The sequence below is a fragment of the Excalfactoria chinensis genome, chromosome Z (genome assembly GCF_039878825.1).
Source record: "Excalfactoria chinensis isolate bCotChi1 chromosome Z, bCotChi1.hap2, whole genome shotgun sequence".
Lineage (NCBI taxonomy): Eukaryota > Metazoa > Chordata > Aves > Galliformes > Phasianidae > Excalfactoria > Excalfactoria chinensis.
In genome coordinates this window covers 18,614,265-18,634,532 of record NC_092857.1, presented here as the reverse complement: position 1 = coordinate 18,634,532, position 20,268 = coordinate 18,614,265, and the positions used below count along the sequence as shown (strand labels likewise).

The 20,268-nt window shown below is 39.2% G+C and overlaps 1 protein-coding gene across 1 annotated transcript in view; it reads right to left on the bottom strand.

Moving 5' to 3' along the window:
- Nucleotides 1-308: 308 nt before the first annotated feature.
- ZSWIM6 (zinc finger SWIM-type containing 6) overlaps nt 309-20,268 on the bottom strand; it is a 107,501-nt gene continuing 87,541 nt past the window's right edge. Inside the window, exons 9-14 of the mRNA XM_072359584.1 lie at nt 17,837-18,097; nt 14,954-15,089; nt 8,424-8,581; nt 7,743-7,906; nt 3,448-3,529; nt 309-1,182 (exon numbers count right to left, since the gene is read on the bottom strand). Of these exons, the coding sequence (XP_072215685.1) occupies nt 320-1,182; nt 3,448-3,529; nt 7,743-7,906; nt 8,424-8,581; nt 14,954-15,089; nt 17,837-18,097 (1,664 nt within the window). The 3' untranslated portion in view covers nt 309-319. The remainder of the gene's footprint in view (nt 1,183-3,447; nt 3,530-7,742; nt 7,907-8,423; nt 8,582-14,953; nt 15,090-17,836; nt 18,098-20,268) is intronic.

Genomic DNA, 20,268 nt, shown 5'->3' with positions numbered 1-20,268 from the left:
GAGGCTGTGAACGTATACAGAAACAACAGGAGAGCAATGTGGGCTTTTGCCACTTGACAACATATACTCAGTGTAAACCAAACCTTTTTTAACCTCTCTCTCATACAAAACAGAAAAAAGGAAAAAAAAAATTAAACAGATAAACTTTCACAACATGACAGTTTAGTTTGCAAACTCAGTATAACTATACACATATAATACCGGTGTGGCTCTGTTTCTTTAAGTTAAAAAGGATACAAAGGCAGGCTCAAGTAAAAACAAACCACCCCTGCCCACCCCCACCCCCCCCTTCCCCTATCCCCAATTCACTCATTTTTTGTCAACCGAACCGTTCACGAACCAACATCATCAGTTTCTTTTTGCCTTTATAGATTTGTTTTAGGTTGTCAATGAACTGTGTAAACTGGATGTGTCCATCGTGAGCCATTAAGAAGGTCTCTCGAGCCTTGCTGAGAAACTCTATAAACTCACTATAGTGTCGAGGGCTGATGTGAGTGAGACGTGAATGAGTCGTATTAATGTAGGCTCCAATCGTGGCATCCAAGAGTTGCCTTAAAGGAGCTTTGTCCAGTGACATGAGCTTACCAGAGTTCCTCCTTCCATGAAGTCCTACCATGCCAGGAGTGGTCAAAGTACACCTACGCAAAATGTCTGACAGTACTGTTGCACATTTGACACTTTTGACCACCAGAGGTATTATAGCTGCTAGCTCATTTTTCCCAAGGGAGTGGCTGAGCGCACATGCCCACAGAACGTCATTAATGGCAGGGTGTGTGTCCTGATTGTAACTCAGGTTGAGATGTGTCATGGCCAAAGTGGCCAGCTTGTAGGCCCGCATAGGGTAGCCGCGGTGCTCCATGTATCGTGCTATAGTGAAAAGCTGCGAGTAGCTCATGCCGGTTGTAGCAGCATCTAGAACGATTTGGTAAGCGGTCTCAAAAGCTATATGATCCTTTTCACATAAGGTCAGTGCAGAGAGGGCACAGTTTTGAGGATCCTTCATGGCACACTGTAGAGCAAGCGTCCTAGCACTGCTGGCCAGCTTCTCCTGCTGATGGCAGTCCAGGTGCAGACGGACGATGGTGCTGTTGGACATCACTGTTGTAGCAACAATACTAGTGGCTTCGGTTGGAGTGAACAGTGTAAACCAGTTTTGCATGATGCTATCCAGTGCATAAACACCTGTAACAGAAAGAAAAAATCAGCTGCAGCTGATAAAAGCCAGCAATGCAGATACTTAGCAAAAGATTACATTTTTATCAGCCTATAAGGTTATCGAGGGGATGTGCCTTGTCAAGGTAGCTTGGAAAAAGACAGTACAACAGAAGCTAATGTGCAAAATGTGCAGCAATCACTGAAATGCAGAGTACAACGTAAAAAAGTCTGTGAGATAAGCTTTAATCTCTTGGTGTGACAACTGAGAGGTTTTACTTATTATTTAAAACAATTTGGATAACAAGATCTGGCTCATTTGGTCTCATCACATCACTCAAAAGCAACCCTCACACTGAACTAGTTTAAAGGCAACTTTAATTTCTTTTCTCAGTGTGGACCTCAAGCTCAAGTGCATGCAGAAAAGAACATGAAACCATGCTACTGGCTTACTTACATCACGGCATTTAATACTAGGCATGCCTTAATTAAAGAAAAAAAAGACCCAGGAATCCTAATCCCCACACCTGCTTCCCACAGGTTTTCAGATACGGCTTGAGTCAAAACCAAACACACCTGAACACTAAGCTCTATACTAGGAAAATATTTGGAGCAATATTCACCACTTGTTATTATCTAAAATAGATATTTTATTTACTATTGCTTTATTCCTGGCGTGAGTACGTTTGTTTGGCAGGGAGAGCATAGGGAAACCTCTGAATGATGGATTCCATAATTTATAGCCAACTAGAGTGCCTTATTTATGCTAGAGGCAGTTTACACACATTTCTGAGCCCACCTAAACCACATCAACAGAACCTCATTTTCTCTGCAGGACCCTGAAGCTTCCTGTGCATCCCTTCACTCATGTGCAAATATTGAGCACTGCCAGAGCATACCATAACTTCATTTAGATAAGAAGATTCCTTGCTTTACCAATATGATTAAGTCTCAAGTGTACTTTGCATAACATTATAGGTTCTTTATTGGATACTTCTATTAGAACATGTAATCCAATATAAAGCTTTTACAACCAGCATTTTATTTGCCAATATGCAACTGCACAAAATAATATCTAGGCACTATCTGATAACCTCAGTAATAATTATCTCTGTAAAGATATAAAAATGATAAAACAAGAGCGATGCAACAAGATTTTCAGACACAAACCAACTTCTGGGTGAGAGCACACAAAGGCATGTTGTCTTTTCCTAAGCTACTGACAACATGAATTTTCCAGTTAAGCATAAAACAAATAAACCAGTCCAAAGAGTAAGCAGCAGCAATTTTAAAAGCTCTGAAACTCAAGAAGCACCTAAGAAACAATCCAACTTGAATGCATGAAATATGAGTAAACACAGCAAGGAACCATGCTTTTGAGAAAAACCTCTAGTGGCAATTAAAATTGCTCCCTTATCATAGTATTCATATTGTTCCTACTACCACATCTGCTGTTTTAAAAATTATTATTATTTCATTTTTTAGAGCAATTGCTTTAAGTGTCCTCATGTTCACTTTTAGACAATGGAACACAGAAGCTAAGGGATGCAACACACAGGAAATCCACGGCAGGATGCAGAAATGAACAGAACGTCCTTCTGAGTGCACTATTTTCTCACTGCTGTCCTCCTAAGTATGATGCTGATTCTGATTCCACTTTCTTTTTCTTTTTTTTTTTTTTTTAACCTTGGGTGGTTAAACAATGGTTATATTTCTAATTGGCTTGCTTTCCAGCACAAAGCAAAGTCATGTAACGAAGTTGTATTACACTCTAAACTTGGATTTATCCAGAGGCTTAAAAATCAAAACTTGAGAACTCCTTCACAAGTTTATTCTCAGCATTTCATTCGTATTTTTTTCTGATTCCATGGCTGCTCAAAAAGCTATCTTGTATGCACACTATACCTGGCCTTTTTGAGCAAGCAAAGTTTTAGCACAGTGCAACAATCCTCAACAGCAAGCCTTTTCTCTACTGCAACATCAAATCCAAATATAACATGAAGAGTAGAAAAATGGGAAATCTGGGGTATTTCCCATGATGTTACACACTCTTCTATGTTGCAGGGCAAAAAGGTCACATTGCATTACTCAAATAATATCTCACCTGGCCTGTGCCTATTCCATCAAGTGCTCAAGAAAACCACTCATTATTGCCATAATTAATGCCTTCTGTAAAAAAGGAACTTTCTAGATAACATGAAGGTAGAAACATTTGCAGAGCTTGGGCATGAACAAATAAGATCAAGTTATCTAAGATTAACTGATGAAAGGCAGAAGCAGAGTCTTTGCACGTACCTACTTCTGTTGCACATGTTACCAGCCACCTCACCATTTCCCGCCGTCGCCAATTGAGCGTTGACAGTGTCATCCGCATCACCTATTAAAAATTAAACAAATAATCCTGACTGTAAAATTGATACAGTTAAAAACAGCAGTTAGGTATTTAAGTTACTTGGATACACTGGGGATCAAAATAGCAGCTTCTTGCTCTCTCTGCTCTACGTCTTTCAGTTGACATGTCCAGAGATTTGAAAAATACTGCACAACTACCTTAGAAGGGCATGCAGAGTGTAACTCCAACTGTAGGCCCTTCAGCTCTAAATGAAAGACTCTGTTTTGTTAAGGAAAAACAAAGCAAAACAAAGTCCAACCAATTATTAATGATTCAAATTAAATTACATTGTCTCTTCTCCCCCTAGGAATAGGAGTCTTTAAAGTAGAAACCTGTCCACTCTTGTTGGGCATAGTAACCCAATTTCACCCTACTTGTGTTTTTCTTTTCATTGACTTCAATAATATGGACAAGAATATGAATTTTAATGTCTGCTAATTCTACAATGATATACATACACTTCTAAATATATTCAGATATTATTAAACCTCCCATAGCAGTGATTTCTCTATCTGAACAGAGACCCCGCAAAAAAAATCCATTATAAAACCACTGGAAACCTGGAGTTTTTAAAGCTTTGGTTGTAATGCCCCTATTATACTCCACTGTCAGTTACTGCCTGTGTTATTTACAAAATGTAGGCTAAAATGTTTCTTCAGTAAAGAAAACACTGCACAGAAACTGCACAGAAAGCTTGCTTTGGCTAATTGGACATTCCACAGAGACAGATAAAGAATCCAAATAGTCTTCTCTTTTACTATCTCAGTCATCATCCCATAGCAATAGCTGTTGTAATGAAATTAGGTCAATCATAAAGCTCTCAGCAATGAGCAATACCTATTAAAGTAATAAAATCCACTCATTAAATAGTTTGGAGTAAAGCAGAACTTGTAAGAGAGTTCCCAGCTCATGTGCCTTCCCACTATTAAGGTAGCTTCAAAGCAGACCTCTATCATACCAGCTATTCCTGCAACCTTCTTTAGTCCTAAACTGTAGAAAAGACAATAAAGAAGATGGGAAGACTACCAAAGAACATGAATGAACTGTGTGGCTGTGATTCCATGGCGGGCTCCAACCATTCCCACCTTCGGAGCCTGGTGACTGGCTGTCACAGGACAAGAATTTTGTGGGCTTCATCAGCCTCAAACATTGGAGCATCAGCTTGCCTAAGCTGTAATGTAAGTGCTAGAGCACAGAATAACATTTTGAAAGAAAGTAAGTTGATCTGTAAGAATCAACTCCATACAATTTCAAATGAAACAAAGCTAACACAGAGCATGAAAAAAGCCTTTGCTTGAAGTATGTCTGGAATGGAAACAGCATCTCCAAGTCAAAATGCTTTGGAGTTGCCCTAGTTTCAGCTGTCATGGAATTGTTTTCCTCAGAGTGTCTGGTATGGTACTTTTCTTAATTCTCTTCTTCATCCCACTGGAAAGCATGGGAGTGAGCAAACAACTGTGTGGTGCTGACCCACCTGCTGGGTTAAACTACAACAGGAGTGCAACAATCCGACCTCTCCACCAGTAAGAAATTCAAGACGACTTTCCTTACTGATGCACACAAAACTGAAGGCTAACACTCTTCCAGTATCCAAGACAAAATTTCAGCTTACCCCAACCAGAGTGAACCCAACAGAAAACAGATCTGTGGACTGAATTCTGCTACTGATGCAAGACGGAGAAGCTTAAAAAACACACACCAAAACAACCTTATGAATGATGACTTCATTTGAAGTCTTCTCTGATTCCATTCTTCCCTGTCGTGGCCTGTGACAGGATCATTCACAAGAGTCTTCAGCAAACACAGTCAACATAATAACAACTCCAGTGTAGACAGTCCTAACTTGAGAGCAAAACACAATATCATATCTAGTCCCTTGACCTGGACAAATTTGTCTTCAACTATTTTAAAATTGTGTTTTTTTCACCTGATTAAACTGATGGGCTGAAAACACTAAGAGAGGGGCTCTTTAATGTTGACACAAAAAAACAATTACAAGGACTTCAAATAAAGCATATATTGATGTCTTGATCAAAAAGGAGCTGAAACTAATTTAAAACATCATCCATGTTGCCAAGGAACTATTCCACTTCTGATCAAAACACTCCTGAGACACCTTTTCTATCAATGGAAGAGGGCTTCTCAACAGGCAATTATGAAAATGACAGGAAACCCATTTGAATATTATAAATTGTCCGAAAGTCAAGGTCTCCTCATTTAGTCCTAATGGCTTTTTATAAGTTTCTTAGAGAGCTCAGCTACTCATGAGAGATGCAAGAAACAGCCAACCACAAGCTTCCACAGCAATGCGAAAACTCTTTGTCATGTACACTGGAATAAGATTTATTTACAAGTATTCACAGAACGGATACTACTTGCCAAATATGCATCAAGCAACCATCTGCACTAATTCACTCGACAATTCTGCCAGCATACTTGTATGCACATGTACAATAATATTCTCACTGACATAGCATGAGGCAAGTGGAGGAACATAAGCTGCTTCTTCACCTGCAGACCTTAGAACATCTCTGTCAGTAAGGTTCTGAAAGACAAAATACACTTTTGAGGTGTTTCCATGACCATTTTGCCATGCTCATGACCTCCTTCCATGCCTAGTTAAAATGCTTTCCCTTTGCAGAACACATGCTGCCACTGGAAAAAGGGAGAAAGAGCCGAGTAGCCCGTAAGTTTCTCCCAAATCTAGAACAATGCAAGAAGCTTTTCTGTCCTGGAGAACCCAATGAAAGAGTTGTGAAATTGCTAGTGTCACCTTGGAAAAGAATGGCAAAGTTTCTATACCAGTTTAGGTTTAGTTTTATTCCAAGTACTGGATTTAGGAGGAATTGTAGAATCACAGAATATCCCAAACTGGAAGGGACCACTGAAGAATCAAACCCTATGTCTGAGGGTATTGTCCAAATGTTTCTTGAACTCTGGTAGGTTTGGTGCCATGACCACAGCTCTGGAAAGCCTGTTCCAGTGCCTCACCACTCTCTCAGGGAAGAACTTTCTCCCAAGAAATACAAATTCATGATGTTTCTCTCATTAGATCTCAATGAAGACATTCCAAGAACACCACCAAACACACACAGATATCTATAAACAATGACATCTAAAGTGTACTGCTACTACTTAATCATTCTGAGATGACTCACAAGTCAAAGATCTTTTTCTCTCAAGTAAGCAAAAATTCAAGATAAGAAAAAATTCAAGGCAGAAACATACCTAGGTGTGAAAAAGGAAAGAGTTTTCCAAAGCAGCTTTAAGAATAAGAAAGGCTAATGAAGCACACAGAATCTTAGCTTTCTGATTAAAAATCTTTGCTTCTAAGAGTCTGAAATAGACAAGTAGTACCTTTTTTTGTCATGAGAAGCAACTGGCATACAATATCCTTTCCCCCAGAAGTCTGCAGTTTTGTTTACTGAAGCAAAGTAATAAATGGCTTCCTGATCTTTGCATGCTTTTTTTTTTTTTTTTTTTTTTTTTTAAGAACTCCCTGAAGAGGGATGAAGAGATTTATTTTTGTTGAACTGTGTAATTTCCAAGTCTCATCAATGTATAGCAATATTTCTCCAGATACTTAAAAACCTAGCTGCATCCTTTTAGCTGGATAAATTTCCTAAGAGCTTTAAAGCTGACCTGATGCTGCTGCACACCTCAGACTGTCTGATGCAGACAATCACCTCAAAGTATGTGGAGTGCAGTATTTGATGAAAAAGGTGAGAGGACTGCTGCTTTGTTTAGAAACAGGACATTATGATTGCCATTGGTTTTCTCTACTAATTCAGCAGGCCTTGTTTAGGAAAACAACGAAGGGAAGAATGGGAGGAATATTAAGAAGCTCCTCAAGACCATGCAAAATATGTAGCACACTTCTAGCCAGCAGAATAATTTTTTTATCTCTGGCCATTGCTGCATAAACTGCTGAACTCACTGCACCAGTCTTAGACCCATGAGCAGAATAATGCCCTGCAGCCAGCCCCTTCCAGCTCTTTCCACCCAAATGGAACAAAGGGGCTGAACAGACTCTTGTTACAATGTGAAGTTTACCAGTCAACTTCACATCAGCAGGCAGTATCTAAAAATTCTAGACAGAGCTCAAGCCAATATGGTCCTCAGAGACTTACAGAGCTGAACCCACCAACAGAGTCTAATCGCTGCATTCTGCTGTCTTAATAATGAACAAGGGAAATACCTGAAGGCCCAACTCCAGAGAAACTTTTAGAAGAGTGATGTCAGGCAAGCTGTCCATGAGTGTAGCTATTTTAAATGCATCCTGGGCAAGTTTGAAGATGTGTGATGAAGAGTGGATGTTTTTCTGTATGGATTCTAACACTGTTTCCAGCCTCCGAACATCACCTGCAAGATGTAAACAGAATCAACAAAACAGAACAAGCTCCCAAGACACCCAGAGATGCATTATAGTTAGGCCTGACTTGCTGTAGCAATAGTATAGTGATTCGGTTGTATGCATTTTGTTGTTATAAACCTTCCATAATTAAATCACATGTCAACAAAAGATATAAGAGAGAGAGAGCACAAACTTTTGTGTCTGGTGGTGTTAGTGTAGTACATGCCAAAAAGTCAACCCAACTTGTGAGTTTCAAAAGTGACTTGTCCACTGCTGGGTCTCACAGTCATGCATCAGAAGAACAAAAAGCTGTCTTCTCAGCCTCAAATCAAGTCCATCTGGCTACCCTCTAGATAGCTTAACTACTTTACTAGAAGACTTATTGAAGATTTAAGTCAGTTTAGCTTGTTTCAAGCTCCTGTCAGACTGCCATTTGGATTCCTAAACACAAGATTTAAAATCCATTTACTCCATATAATATTAAAAGCATACATTCAGCTGAGTATGTAACTAACAGCACTGTACCTTTGGCTGCTGTTAACATGGTTGATGCCAGCTCACACTGCTGGGATTCAATGTGACTTAGAGTGAACCAGCGGGGATACCGGTTTGGAACCACTGATGCAATGTGGTGTGGGCGGGACAGGTCTCCAGAAGGAGCTGTAGATTCCAATACTAGCAACCTGAAATAAGGAAGAAATCCTCTTTCATTAAATCATTATTACATTAGGTTACTCATGAGCAGAACTAAAGCTGCAAGAACACTCGACCTTGTTTACAAAATGCGCCCTTTTGGGTATAAAGAGATATTGGAAAAATCAGATTTTTTTTAACTAAACTGAAAAGCTGTGGGAATCTATTTGCTAAATTTGCTTATATCAGCAGTGATCTGTAGGAATGCACAGGACAATTAAGCCATCCACTAAGCAAGGCACTTGAGACCTTCTGCATCATCCTTAGAGTTGGAACATTTTTCCTTGCCTTTTTTCAGCCTTTGAACCACAGCTCTCAGGAAGGAAAATGTTTCTCCATCATACTTAAACATGTAAATGTTTTTCAGCATTACTGCATGCAGAACTGCAACTTCCTTCATGTGCAAATGATTAGCAAAGTAAGGAAGATGGATATTCAAGAAGTCATTTGGATTTTGATCGTAAAAATTTGACATAACAAAAAGGAAATTTCACTATTTAACTACTACCTACTTTTTGAAGTGCTTGAGCTAAAGTCTGCCAACACTGCATAATACACAATAATCTGATGTTAGGATCCCAAACAGCAGTGACACAGGAAGTTGCTTTTAAAGATACTTTTCAGTCTGTCTTTTAATCCTCAAGCAAGAATCTGAGGTCTTATTCACTAAGAAGTATTTATACTTAGTAGAAGTGTAGTATCACTATAGTAGAAGTGATGGCCAATAACGAAGACTCAACTGATAGCCCTTCTTCCACCCAGAACTGATACACCATATACAACATAAATGCCAAAAGAAGTGGTTGAATGATAATGTTTTTATTTAACAATTATGCATGGTTTCAGGATGTGAAGGGTTAATGAGATATCAAATGATAGCAATGAATAGTATCCAGAAACAAAAGCTTTCCAAATGCTAGTCTCTTTGTTGGGTTTAAAGTTTGAGTTTTCTGGCACTCATAACACTCTAGCAAATTACCATTCAAAAAATCTGAAGATTTATTTGTTAGTGTGCTTCTGTACTGAAGGTTTTCTAATTATTTACTCCTGTAACATACCAACTGCTTCTTGTCTAAAAGCAGTCTCTTAACTGTCACACAACAAAGGAAGAAGGAATGTGTTTTTGTGTGCTTTCACATGATTTGAACCTCAGCGCAGGGTACCACAGTTAAGTCCTTGAAATTCTGAACTACCTCACAACAACTAGCAGACCCCTCTATTTCTCAACACTCATCCCTGCTGTGAAGTATTTTACACAGAAAATGCCTTTATTGAGTAAGATGCAGAATATAAATAGTTATGTGATCCTATTTAAGGATATACAACAGCTCATATGGACACAGTCAGGCTAATTCTAAATTACTGACCTCAATCACTGGTGCAAATGAACCACAGATTGGTTTGATTTCTACAAAAGTTTTCTGAAGACCATTTTGACTCTCTCAAATGGGCCAGCTATGACCATGACCAGCACCTAATTTACTTCTACAGGAGCTGTAGGTTAAGGTACGTCTGGGACAACCAAGGGATCAGGCCCATCCAGCCTGGGTACATGAAAGGCAGGTCCCGCTTGATCAATCTGATCTCCTTTTACGATTGCCTGGTGGATGTGGTAAAGGCTGCTGACAGAGTGACCTAGTCCTCAACAAAGCCTCTGACACTGTCTCTAACTGTCTTCTCCTGGAGAAGCTGGCAGCCCATGGCCTGAACAGGTGTACTGTTCACTAGGTAAAGAACTGGCTGGATAGCTGGGCCCAGAAAGTGGCAGAGAATAGAGTTAAATCTAGCTGGTGACTGGTCACAAGTGGTATTCCCCAGAGGTCAGTACTGGGACCAGCCCTGTTTAATACCTTTATTGATGACCTAAGTGATAGCATTGAGTCAGTAAGTTAGCAGATGACACCAAGTTGGGAGGAAGTATTCAACCACCTAGGGCTAGGAAGGCTCTTCAGAGTTATCTGGGCAGGCTGTATAGTTGTGCTGAGGCCAGTGGGATGAAGTTCAACAAGACCAAGTGCTGGGTCTTGCACTTAAGCCACCACAACCCTATGGGCAACGCTATGGGCTTGAGATAGAGAGGATGAAAGCCTTTGTGGAAGAAATGGACCTGGGGGTGTTTTTTGATGCTCAGATGAAAATGAGCCAGAAGTGTGTCCAGGTGGCCAAGAGAGCCAGGGGCATCCCAACTTGTTTCAGAAGTAGTGCTGCCAGCAGGAGCAGGCAAGTGACCATCCATCTGTACTCAGCTCTGGTGAGGCAGCACCTCCAGTACTGTGTTCAGTTTTGGGTCCCCACTACAACAAAGCCACTGAGGCCCTGAAGCACATCCAGAGAAGGGCAATGAAGCCGTGAGGGGACTGGAAAAAAAGTCTTATGAGGTGCAAGTGGCTGAGGGAACTCTGATTGTTTAGTTTGGAGGAGGCTCAGGGGAGAACTTATCACACTCTACAAAGGAGGCTGTGGCAAGGTAAAGATTAGACTCTTCTCTCACATAACCAGTGACATGACTAGAGAGACTGGCCTCAAGTTACACCAGGGGAGGTTAAGGTAGGATATCAGGAAAAACTTCTCTGAAAGAGCGGTCAGGCACTGTAATGGGCTGCCCAGGCAGGTGGTTGAATCACCATCCCTGGGAACATTCAAGAATTATGTAGATGTTATACTAAGGGAAATGGTTTAGTGGGGAAATACTTGTGGTAGGTGGATGGTTGCACATGCTGATTTTTTTCAACCTTAGTGAGTCTATAACTCACAGTAAGAATGGAGTCCTTAAGACAGTTCTAGGAAATCTGCAATGGTTTTAAGTTTTCTGTACATTTCTGAAGCAATTGACAGTATCTTTAAGAATTCTCTAACAAATCTCATTGTAAATGTATGTTAGCGTATTCAGCGGGCACTGAGAAATACCACACACCACAGAAGTACCCATCAGGAAGTTATTCTACAGTTTTCAGATACATGTATGTGCACACTAAAATTAAAAAACAAAACAAAACAAAAAACCAATTAACCAACTGCCCATTTGATTTATATCAAGGGTCAAATCTCTGTCCTAGTACTACTGAGACACCTTTTTGCAAAGCTTTATATATGTAAAAATAAAATGTGTGTAAATTCTTCAGCTGTTTTTTTTTTGTTGTTGTTTTTTGTTGTTTTTTTTTCCCCAAGAACAGAATGAGAAGGAAAAACGACTCACTAAATAATTTCAATAAACAGGAAAAAATCTCAACTACAGAATGCAAAAGTAACAACAAATAGACAGAGTATGAAAGGAAGAGGCTGTTTTGGGGAAATCTTTTGTCACTTCAGATTTCACTGCCAGCCTCTGTGTGCTGCTGCTGTGAAAAGGAAATGCTGTTGTGAATTGGTGGCTTTCATGCAATTTTGGCAAGACTAAGGAACATCAAAACAAGCACAAGCTACAACAGATTTAGCATTCTTAACTATTTTTTTTTTTTTCCTTTCAAACATCAATTATTTAGTTAGCTCTCAGCAAAGCTATCTTGTGACTAAAGATCACCACTGAAGCCTAGTTCCCAATTCAGAAATTCATGAATTAACATGAAGTTCAGACTTAACAAGAGATCAGCTGAGCTACATCAAACGTTCAGATTCCATGTGAGCAGTCAACTAGGTCGCCACAAACCCGCAATTCTCTAAAGCTCCACTCTATGTTTCTACTGATTTTTGTGTTGTGTACTCCCCACACTGAAAGAGGATTCAAAAAATGAAACATGAACAGATGATTTTGAACACACAGAGACAAAACAGAGCTACCACCAAAAGAAGCTCTACAAATCCACATCAATTTGCGTGCAGGTTGACTCTAAATACCTTTATGTGTGGAAATCAAGTAGCTATGGCTTTGTGAAATTAACTTCTTTGAAGAATATTGAGGCAAAAAAAGAAATATGTTTTACTTCTAGAAGCGTGAGGAACTTCAGAAATTTCTAGGCAGCACCTTTACTAATTTTCAGGTGAGATTTTTATCTGTGACGTTTCCATTTCCTCACTGCCATGGAGGAAAAGATGCTCAAACCTCCTTCTGATCTGTTCTATGTCACAGTCATGACACAAGTACTCAGACTGCTTGTTTGTTTTCTTCTCCCCATGAAGGCAACAGAAAGTCTTTTCTTTTTTAAACCAGGAGTTCTTTGTACTGCAAACTACCACTTTCATGCAAACTGGAAGAGTGAATTATCTTCTCAAAGAACATTTTTGAGAAGTGCTTAAGAATGAAGAGACATCGAACAGAAAGTGTCTGCATCTGCCATTATCACAGTTCAAAACAGGAGTCCATATTTCTAAAAAGTGTCACATATCAAAACAGAAAGACTGACTTTTGTTTAGAGATGAATTTTCATCTGTCTTATTCAGCAATGCCAAACAGATTATGGAGAACTGACCTAACTGTACCAATGCCTCATGCATCTTTACCAGATAGAATCAAACAGGCAGCTCTTTCTGATACTGGTTTGTTTGTTTGTTTGTTTGTTTGTTTTTTGAGGTTTTTTTTTGGACAAATATCTTCAGCTGAGGTAGGAAAGTGTCTGGATTGGCTACAGAACTCATGATCTAGGATCTTCCAGCACTTCGCTTGTTTCTTTTGTTGAGAAAAGAAACTTCCAGAGAAGTTTGCAGGAGTGACGTGTCCTTGCTCAAGAGGAATGGCATGATGCTATGACATTCACTGAAGTGTCTGGTGCACTGCGCAAAGCTGCTGGTAGATAACTTTTCCAACCTTCCTATGTAGTTTAGCTTAAGAAGGAAAAGCCCACACAATCAACCTCTGAGAAACACTTTAATGTACTGACTGAAAATCAATATAAAGGCAGAAGTCTATTTTACAAAAATTGACCTTTCTTCTTTTTACTGTGCATAACGCACTATCTCAGTGATCTGCTATGACCAGTATTACTGATATGTTTAAGAAAGAAAAGAGATGTACCTAGCTGACAGCTTTATGATCATGTCTGAATGTTCTCAACAGTTCATTAGCGATGCACTGTCCCACCAATAAAGTTCCTAAATTTCTAATTACAAGCAGCAAGTATGTAAGTCTGCTTTGTATTTCTGAGACTCCTCCTCTAACGCCCATTACCAGATATGCCTAAAGACCAAAACAAATGAAAAACAACAAACCTAGGCTCAACAAACTTTTGGTCTAATGTGACAAAATCACAAAATCTCCAAGATTGGAAAAGACCTACAAGATCATCCAGTCCAACTGTCAGCCTATCACCAACAGCTCTCACTAAGCCATGCCCCTGAACACAACAGTAGCTATCCTGTTTGGTTCTTTGACCACACAGTTGTTTTCTCCTTGTTTAGCATTCTGCAGAAACTCCAGAAAAAACAAACAAACAAACAAAACATATCCAAAACCACTAACACAATCTGCCTGATGAAGATAAATACTATTAATGCAGATAGCACATCCTACAATCACTGTGCAGTCATTCTTGATAATAGTGACCACGAACACCAAACACATGTGTTTAAACAGGCACTTGATTGCTCCTAGCAGTCCAAGAATTGCCACAACTGGCAATCATCATTTAATACAAGTTATTGACAGCAACCAGGCAATACAGATGGGACTAGCTTCATCCCTGCAGTGTAGGAGGACAACAGACTTATTATTAATCAGTTAGACCCTTGAAATTTCCTTCAGAAGGCTATTCTTAGCCACTGTTAACAATCTGGCCTGCCCTGAAATCCAAGCCAACAAGCACTGAGAGCTCCTAGAGAATTATCTTTCTCACTGTTACTAAAGACAAATGGGATGCAAGTCACATATTTTGTAGTCATAAAACATATACTCCATTTAAGTCCCAATGTTCACCCAGAAGTGTGTGCAAGACCACCTAGTTATGAAGCACAAGTACTGTATCAGACAACACCACATGGCTTAAAATCTACCATCGGCAGCTTATTTATAAAGATAACTAGTGGAACAAACAGTTCTACAGAACGAAGGTTCGAGGCTAAGCAGGAGATGATACTGAAACTGCTGCTTAGATGCCTCTCCCCGCACATCACTACCACCACATACAAATAGCTGGATGACAACACACATGCTAACACTGCCACTGTTAAACACAAAGCCACATCATAACAGGGATGCTAGAATGAAATAAATAGTTTTAATAGAATGCTGTTTTACAGTTGTAAATAAACAGTAATTGCACAATTATAAACTTTTATGCCATATTTAATACAGACATCACTTGGTTTTACAGATGACAGAACCAAAGTAATTTTTCCTTAAAGGAAGTAATGCTGAGGTCTTGCTTACCAAGCTTTCCCCTCTTTTCCCAACTGCTACTTGTGGTCTTTCTAGGTGACTTGTGAATACATACCGCATGGCTCTCAGTGCAGTTTTGTATGCCAATTCAGCATCATGAGGTAGGAGAGAGGTGAAGAGATACTTGGCAAATGTGTGCATTGGAACGCTCTCTCGATGAATGACTTCCCCTAATCCACTATATGGTCCAGCTGCAGAAAAGAGAAAAAGAATGACTCTCTTAACAGACAAAACTCAACTTCTTCACCTTTCAAAACACTCACAAGAATTGGTATCCAGTGTTTGCTGTGCTATAGGTAAAACTGCATTGATCATTTTTTGTGAATCATATCATAGACATATCACATATATATGAGGACTGCTCTGAAAGTAGTGCCTCCTTTTAGCCCATTTCAGAGGTGGATGTTGGTGGTACGGCACTAGAGACTGAACCTTCTCAGCAATATGCCATTATTTTGTTGCCATGTGACAGATGGCAGCAGAGACAGAGTCTGACAAATGGTGCCTGACATGGAAGTGTGTATTAAGCAAAGGTCTACCACTGAATTCCTCCATGAAGAGAAAACAGTACCCACTGCAATTTATCAGTGGTTGCTGAGCTTTTATGGAGGCTGAACAGTGGATGTGAGCACAGTGAAGCAGTGGGTGGTGTGTTTCAGCAGAGGGTGACAGTGGTTCAATCACCTCCAGATTTTTACATGTGTGGCAAGCAGGCTCTTGTTCATCACTAGTGAAAATGCACAGGTAATAATGGTGATTGTGTTGAAAAGTTGTGTTTGTTGTGTTTCGTAGATGATAATTTGCTTTATCAAATAGTATTATTGTGCTCTTTGCATCTGATGTAGTTTCTCTGTAAATCAACAGGAGGCAATACTTTCGGGGTGACCTAGGTACAATATATTACAAATCTATTACATACCATATATTCTTTGGGACACTAAGACAGACTGCAAATTGCGAAGTACTACGCACATTACCAGCCCACACACAGATGATGGTCCCAGAGCATCATGGGTCTCATTTAACAAGTGTATGGTATGCAAAACCAGAATGGTTACTCTCCACATCCATAGATTGTGCATATGAATCCCTATGCACCCACTAGCAGTGTGTGATTTCTTTCTCAAAGATCCATAAAAAAAAGTGTGGGTTCAGTGCACACCTTCAGTTGAAGTTACATGACCACTCACTACAACAGCACCCGGTCCCTATTAATCTCACTTGACGTAAGGCAAAAAATTACCCTTTGGTCTAGATTTTGTCTCCAGAGAAGACAAGGTCAGATCTTGCAACAAAACCTTGTTTTGCTAGTCTGTTATAGACATGTGATCTCAAAAATTATATTTGCTATGGGAAAACTACCCCCACTGCTGTGACAATGGATTTTGCACATACCCAGTGCAGTACTTCATAAGAACAGTGTCAGGACTAACAGCAAAAATAAATGAAAATTTCAACGTGATTATTTCTTTGATGCATTCTGAAGGTCAACAGTGACTATGAATACCATTTTTACATTTTTCCTGCAATCACATGAGGCTGTTATTCCTGTTAACATGAACACTATGTCAACCAGCTTTAGGTTTCGGCAGCTAGTGTAATATATTGCAACATACAGAACAAGAATCGTATGTTAACTATTATTGGACAATTACTGCATAGGTAGCAACCACCAGCCCTAGAATTTACTGAGAGATGATTTTACTTCCTTCTCTAGTACAGATTTCAGTACATCACACTTGACAAACAAGGACTGGATGCACACAATTCACTGCAGAAGCATACGTATCACTTGAACAGTTTTCAACAGCAGTTCAAAATGGCTGGCCCTACAGATGAGGATGTACTTGCACAATTTATGCAGCTGCTTCTTCTGCAGAAGAGGGTGAATTTCATGAAACAGAGTTTGTAACAACTTAAACAAGTGCATCTGTTCCAACGTTTTTCTGTTTCTTTAACATAACACTAAGGTAAAAATATCATGTGGAATGAAAAAGAATCTGAGCTCTGTAGGTAGGCGTTTCTTAAGACTGGAGCCGATTACAAAGGAAATGTCAATGAAGATTTAATAGGTGACACAGTGTCTTGTATAATCATTTAAACAAAGGTGAAACACATTAAAAACTAACCAGCACAGCTTCAGTCAAAGAAGCTGTTTCATATCTTTGCCAATTGGTTGTCCAGTCAGAAACTCAGGACATAAGGAATACGTGACAAAACATTTATTTGAAAATGTATTCTGCCATTAACTTGGTAGTCAAGCAAAACATTAAAACAGTTCTTGCAACCAGTTTTAGCATTCCACCTTCCCATGCATTCAAACAGTAGCTACATAGAGCATGCATTAATTGGCATTAGCAGCAAATAAATCAGCTTAATATTGGATTACGCTTTCTTTATTATATCTACAGGACTTCCACTATAAAAACACAGCTGACATGATTAAGGTCTTCCATCACTGGAAGCCTGGTGTAAACTGAAGACAATGCAGGAAAGGTAGATTTCTCAGCAAACAGTGGTGCAAAACACTCTTTGCACATCATTTATCACAATTTCCTAGGTAGCTATTTTAGCAGTTTCTTACTATGGTCAGTTGTTTACTGCTCCAAGAAACAAAACATCAGTGCTAAAAATAGTAAACAAGGGATCACTCAAGAGAAACCCTGCTTTTTCTTCATGAAGCATCCTTAACAGTTAAGAGATGCAGCAAATTGATTTAATAATCCATAAGATCTCTGTCTAGTGGTTGTTTATACAGTTATTGTATTACTTGGTGTATGCCTGATTTTTGTAAGAGACTGTAAACACAATTTTGCTTGAGTTCTACATGAAAAAACATCCTAGTTAGGTAAGATCAATTTGCACAGAAATACTAGTTCCACGGCCTTCTGTAAGTGGAGACAGTTTAAAGAAGCAGTTAGCGTCTATATTGAGCTACCTTCTAATAGGAAGACTGCTTGTTTTCGAAAAATCTTCACCAGAGTATCATCCAATTCAATTTCTTGCAGCTTAGAAATGAGTTGCTCCTCATTTCGACAAACCTTCTCTTGTGCATACAAGCCATCTGGCATTATTCGTTGCTGTCCCAGCCCTATCAATGCTACTTCCACAGCCAGCGTTAAATACGATTCCCCTTCTTCTAAGAACTTGTGTGCAGGCAGGTGCTGGTACTCCAGAGATTTGCAGTGCCCCATGTTCTCTGTAAAGGGTAACACAAAGAACAACACATCAGTAAGCCATTCTAATCCGTAATCTCCTTATAATGTCACATTTACAAATGCTACCTCTGTCAGTATTCATTTGTTTAAAATGATTTAAATTACTGGCTTTATCTCGAGATACAGTGTAAACTACCTGATCCAGGGAGAAATGAACCTATTAGAATTTAAAAAATAATCACATGAGTAAGAAGAAAAGATTTGTCTTTAACTCGTACGATTTAGACGAAAGAAGTTTTTCCTCCAGCTCCAAGTAAACAAAACCAAAATTGGATGATGCATCTCAATTTTTTGTTTTCTTCCCCCCTCATCTATTTCTGTAACTCCTTAAAGCCTCAGTGTTATATCAGCAGACAGGGAATACATTTACACCTCTGCATATATTTCAGATGAAAATAGTAAGACTCTGCAGATGCAGTAGACCTAATAGCTCCACAGCTTCTTCAGCATTTACTGCTAGAGTTCTTCAGGAATTTTTATTATGTGTGACAGCTATATTTATGATAAACATGTATAGTGTCTTATTGATGAGATATTATTATTGACTTTATTGACATTGTTCTTACTTTTTGTAAAGAGCACTTGTAAATTCCATAGAGACCAAACCATTAATAGCTCTAAGAAGTACTTCTAATTCACTTGGCACTTCACAAATGAGAAAGCACTACTCCAGCCTCTAGCAGTTAACAGTCTCATTGGGGAAGAAAAACCTGACAGATGTTGGGAGATAAGTAACAGCAGCATATGAGAATCCAGAACATGTATGCGTTGTGTAAGGAAGTTACTCTCCAACATACAATTTCCATTTCTTAAATTGTGGGTTTTTTTTTTTGTTTTTTTTTTTTTTGCTTGTTTGTTATGGGTTGTTGTTGTTGTAGTTTTTTCCTTCTTCTTGTTGGTTTCTTTTTATTTTCTGCATTTTTTTTTTGTTTAATTGTAAAGAATTTGGCTTCTAATTTCTTTTATTAAAGACTCTCCCAGAATGGGTGGATATGGGATTCTAAGTTTACTGAAGAAAAATCTCATTGAATGAGTTTCGCAGCAAAGCCCCAAGAGGACTGGGGATATGCATATGTAAGAGTTTTAAGCAGAAGGATGATTCCAGCTTCCATCCATACAGAAACTACTTGCAGAGGTGGAAATAGACTGAGAATGAGAAATGCATCCTTTAAGTGCCTGTGAAGCAAATATCGAACTTGAAACAGGCATACACATCCCGATCAAAAGCATGCATGAATTCTGAAACGCTACTTTCCAGTTCATATTCTTTGTAGACCATTGTAATTGTTTTGCCATTTATTTGAATTATTATGCACATATACAGCTAAGAAGAAATCCAATGCTAAAGTCTTGTGTGTTATTCCTTTTTAAAGTTAAAGCAAAGGCATGCACTCTTTTCCTGCAGATTTCACTGCAATCTCCCTGCACTGCATTAGGACAGTGCTGCCAGCAGCCAGACCCAGCAGGTTTGGGAGTTGTTCCTTCCCCTCTACTCAGCACTGGTGATAGGCATATAGAGTGCTGCATCCTGACCTGAGCTCTATGGTATTTATGGTCAAACTGGAGCAAATTCACTGAGAGGCCACAAAGGCGATCGAGGGCCTGGAGCTTCCCTCATATGAAGAAAGACTGAGACAGTTGGGACTGTTCAGCCTGAAAAAGAAAAGGCTCGGGAGGATCTCATGTAAAAATATCCAATAGTAGAACATATAGATGACAGTCAGATTCTTCTCAGTGACACATCATGATAGGATAAGAGGCAATGAGCACAAAATTAAACAAGATTCTATTTGAGCATAATAAAACACTTTTTTTTTTTTTTTAACCATGAGGCTGGTGGGACACTGGAAGAGACCACCCAAAGAAGCTGTAAAGCCTTCATTCTTGGAGTGCATCAAAATCCAGCTAGACACAGTCCTGAGTAACCTGGTTGTATCTCACCCTCTCTAAGCAGACCTGCTCTCCATCTTCAACAATTCTCTGATTTTGTGACCTTCTGCACTATCTCAAAAAAAAAGCCCAGAGGAACATATGCAGAGATGCTGATGCTGTAAGAACTCCTTTCCTTTTACTTTACACATGAAATGAAGTATTTTAAAGAATGAGCAATGGATAATTTTGGAAGCCTTTTTACATAGCTTAGAACAAAATT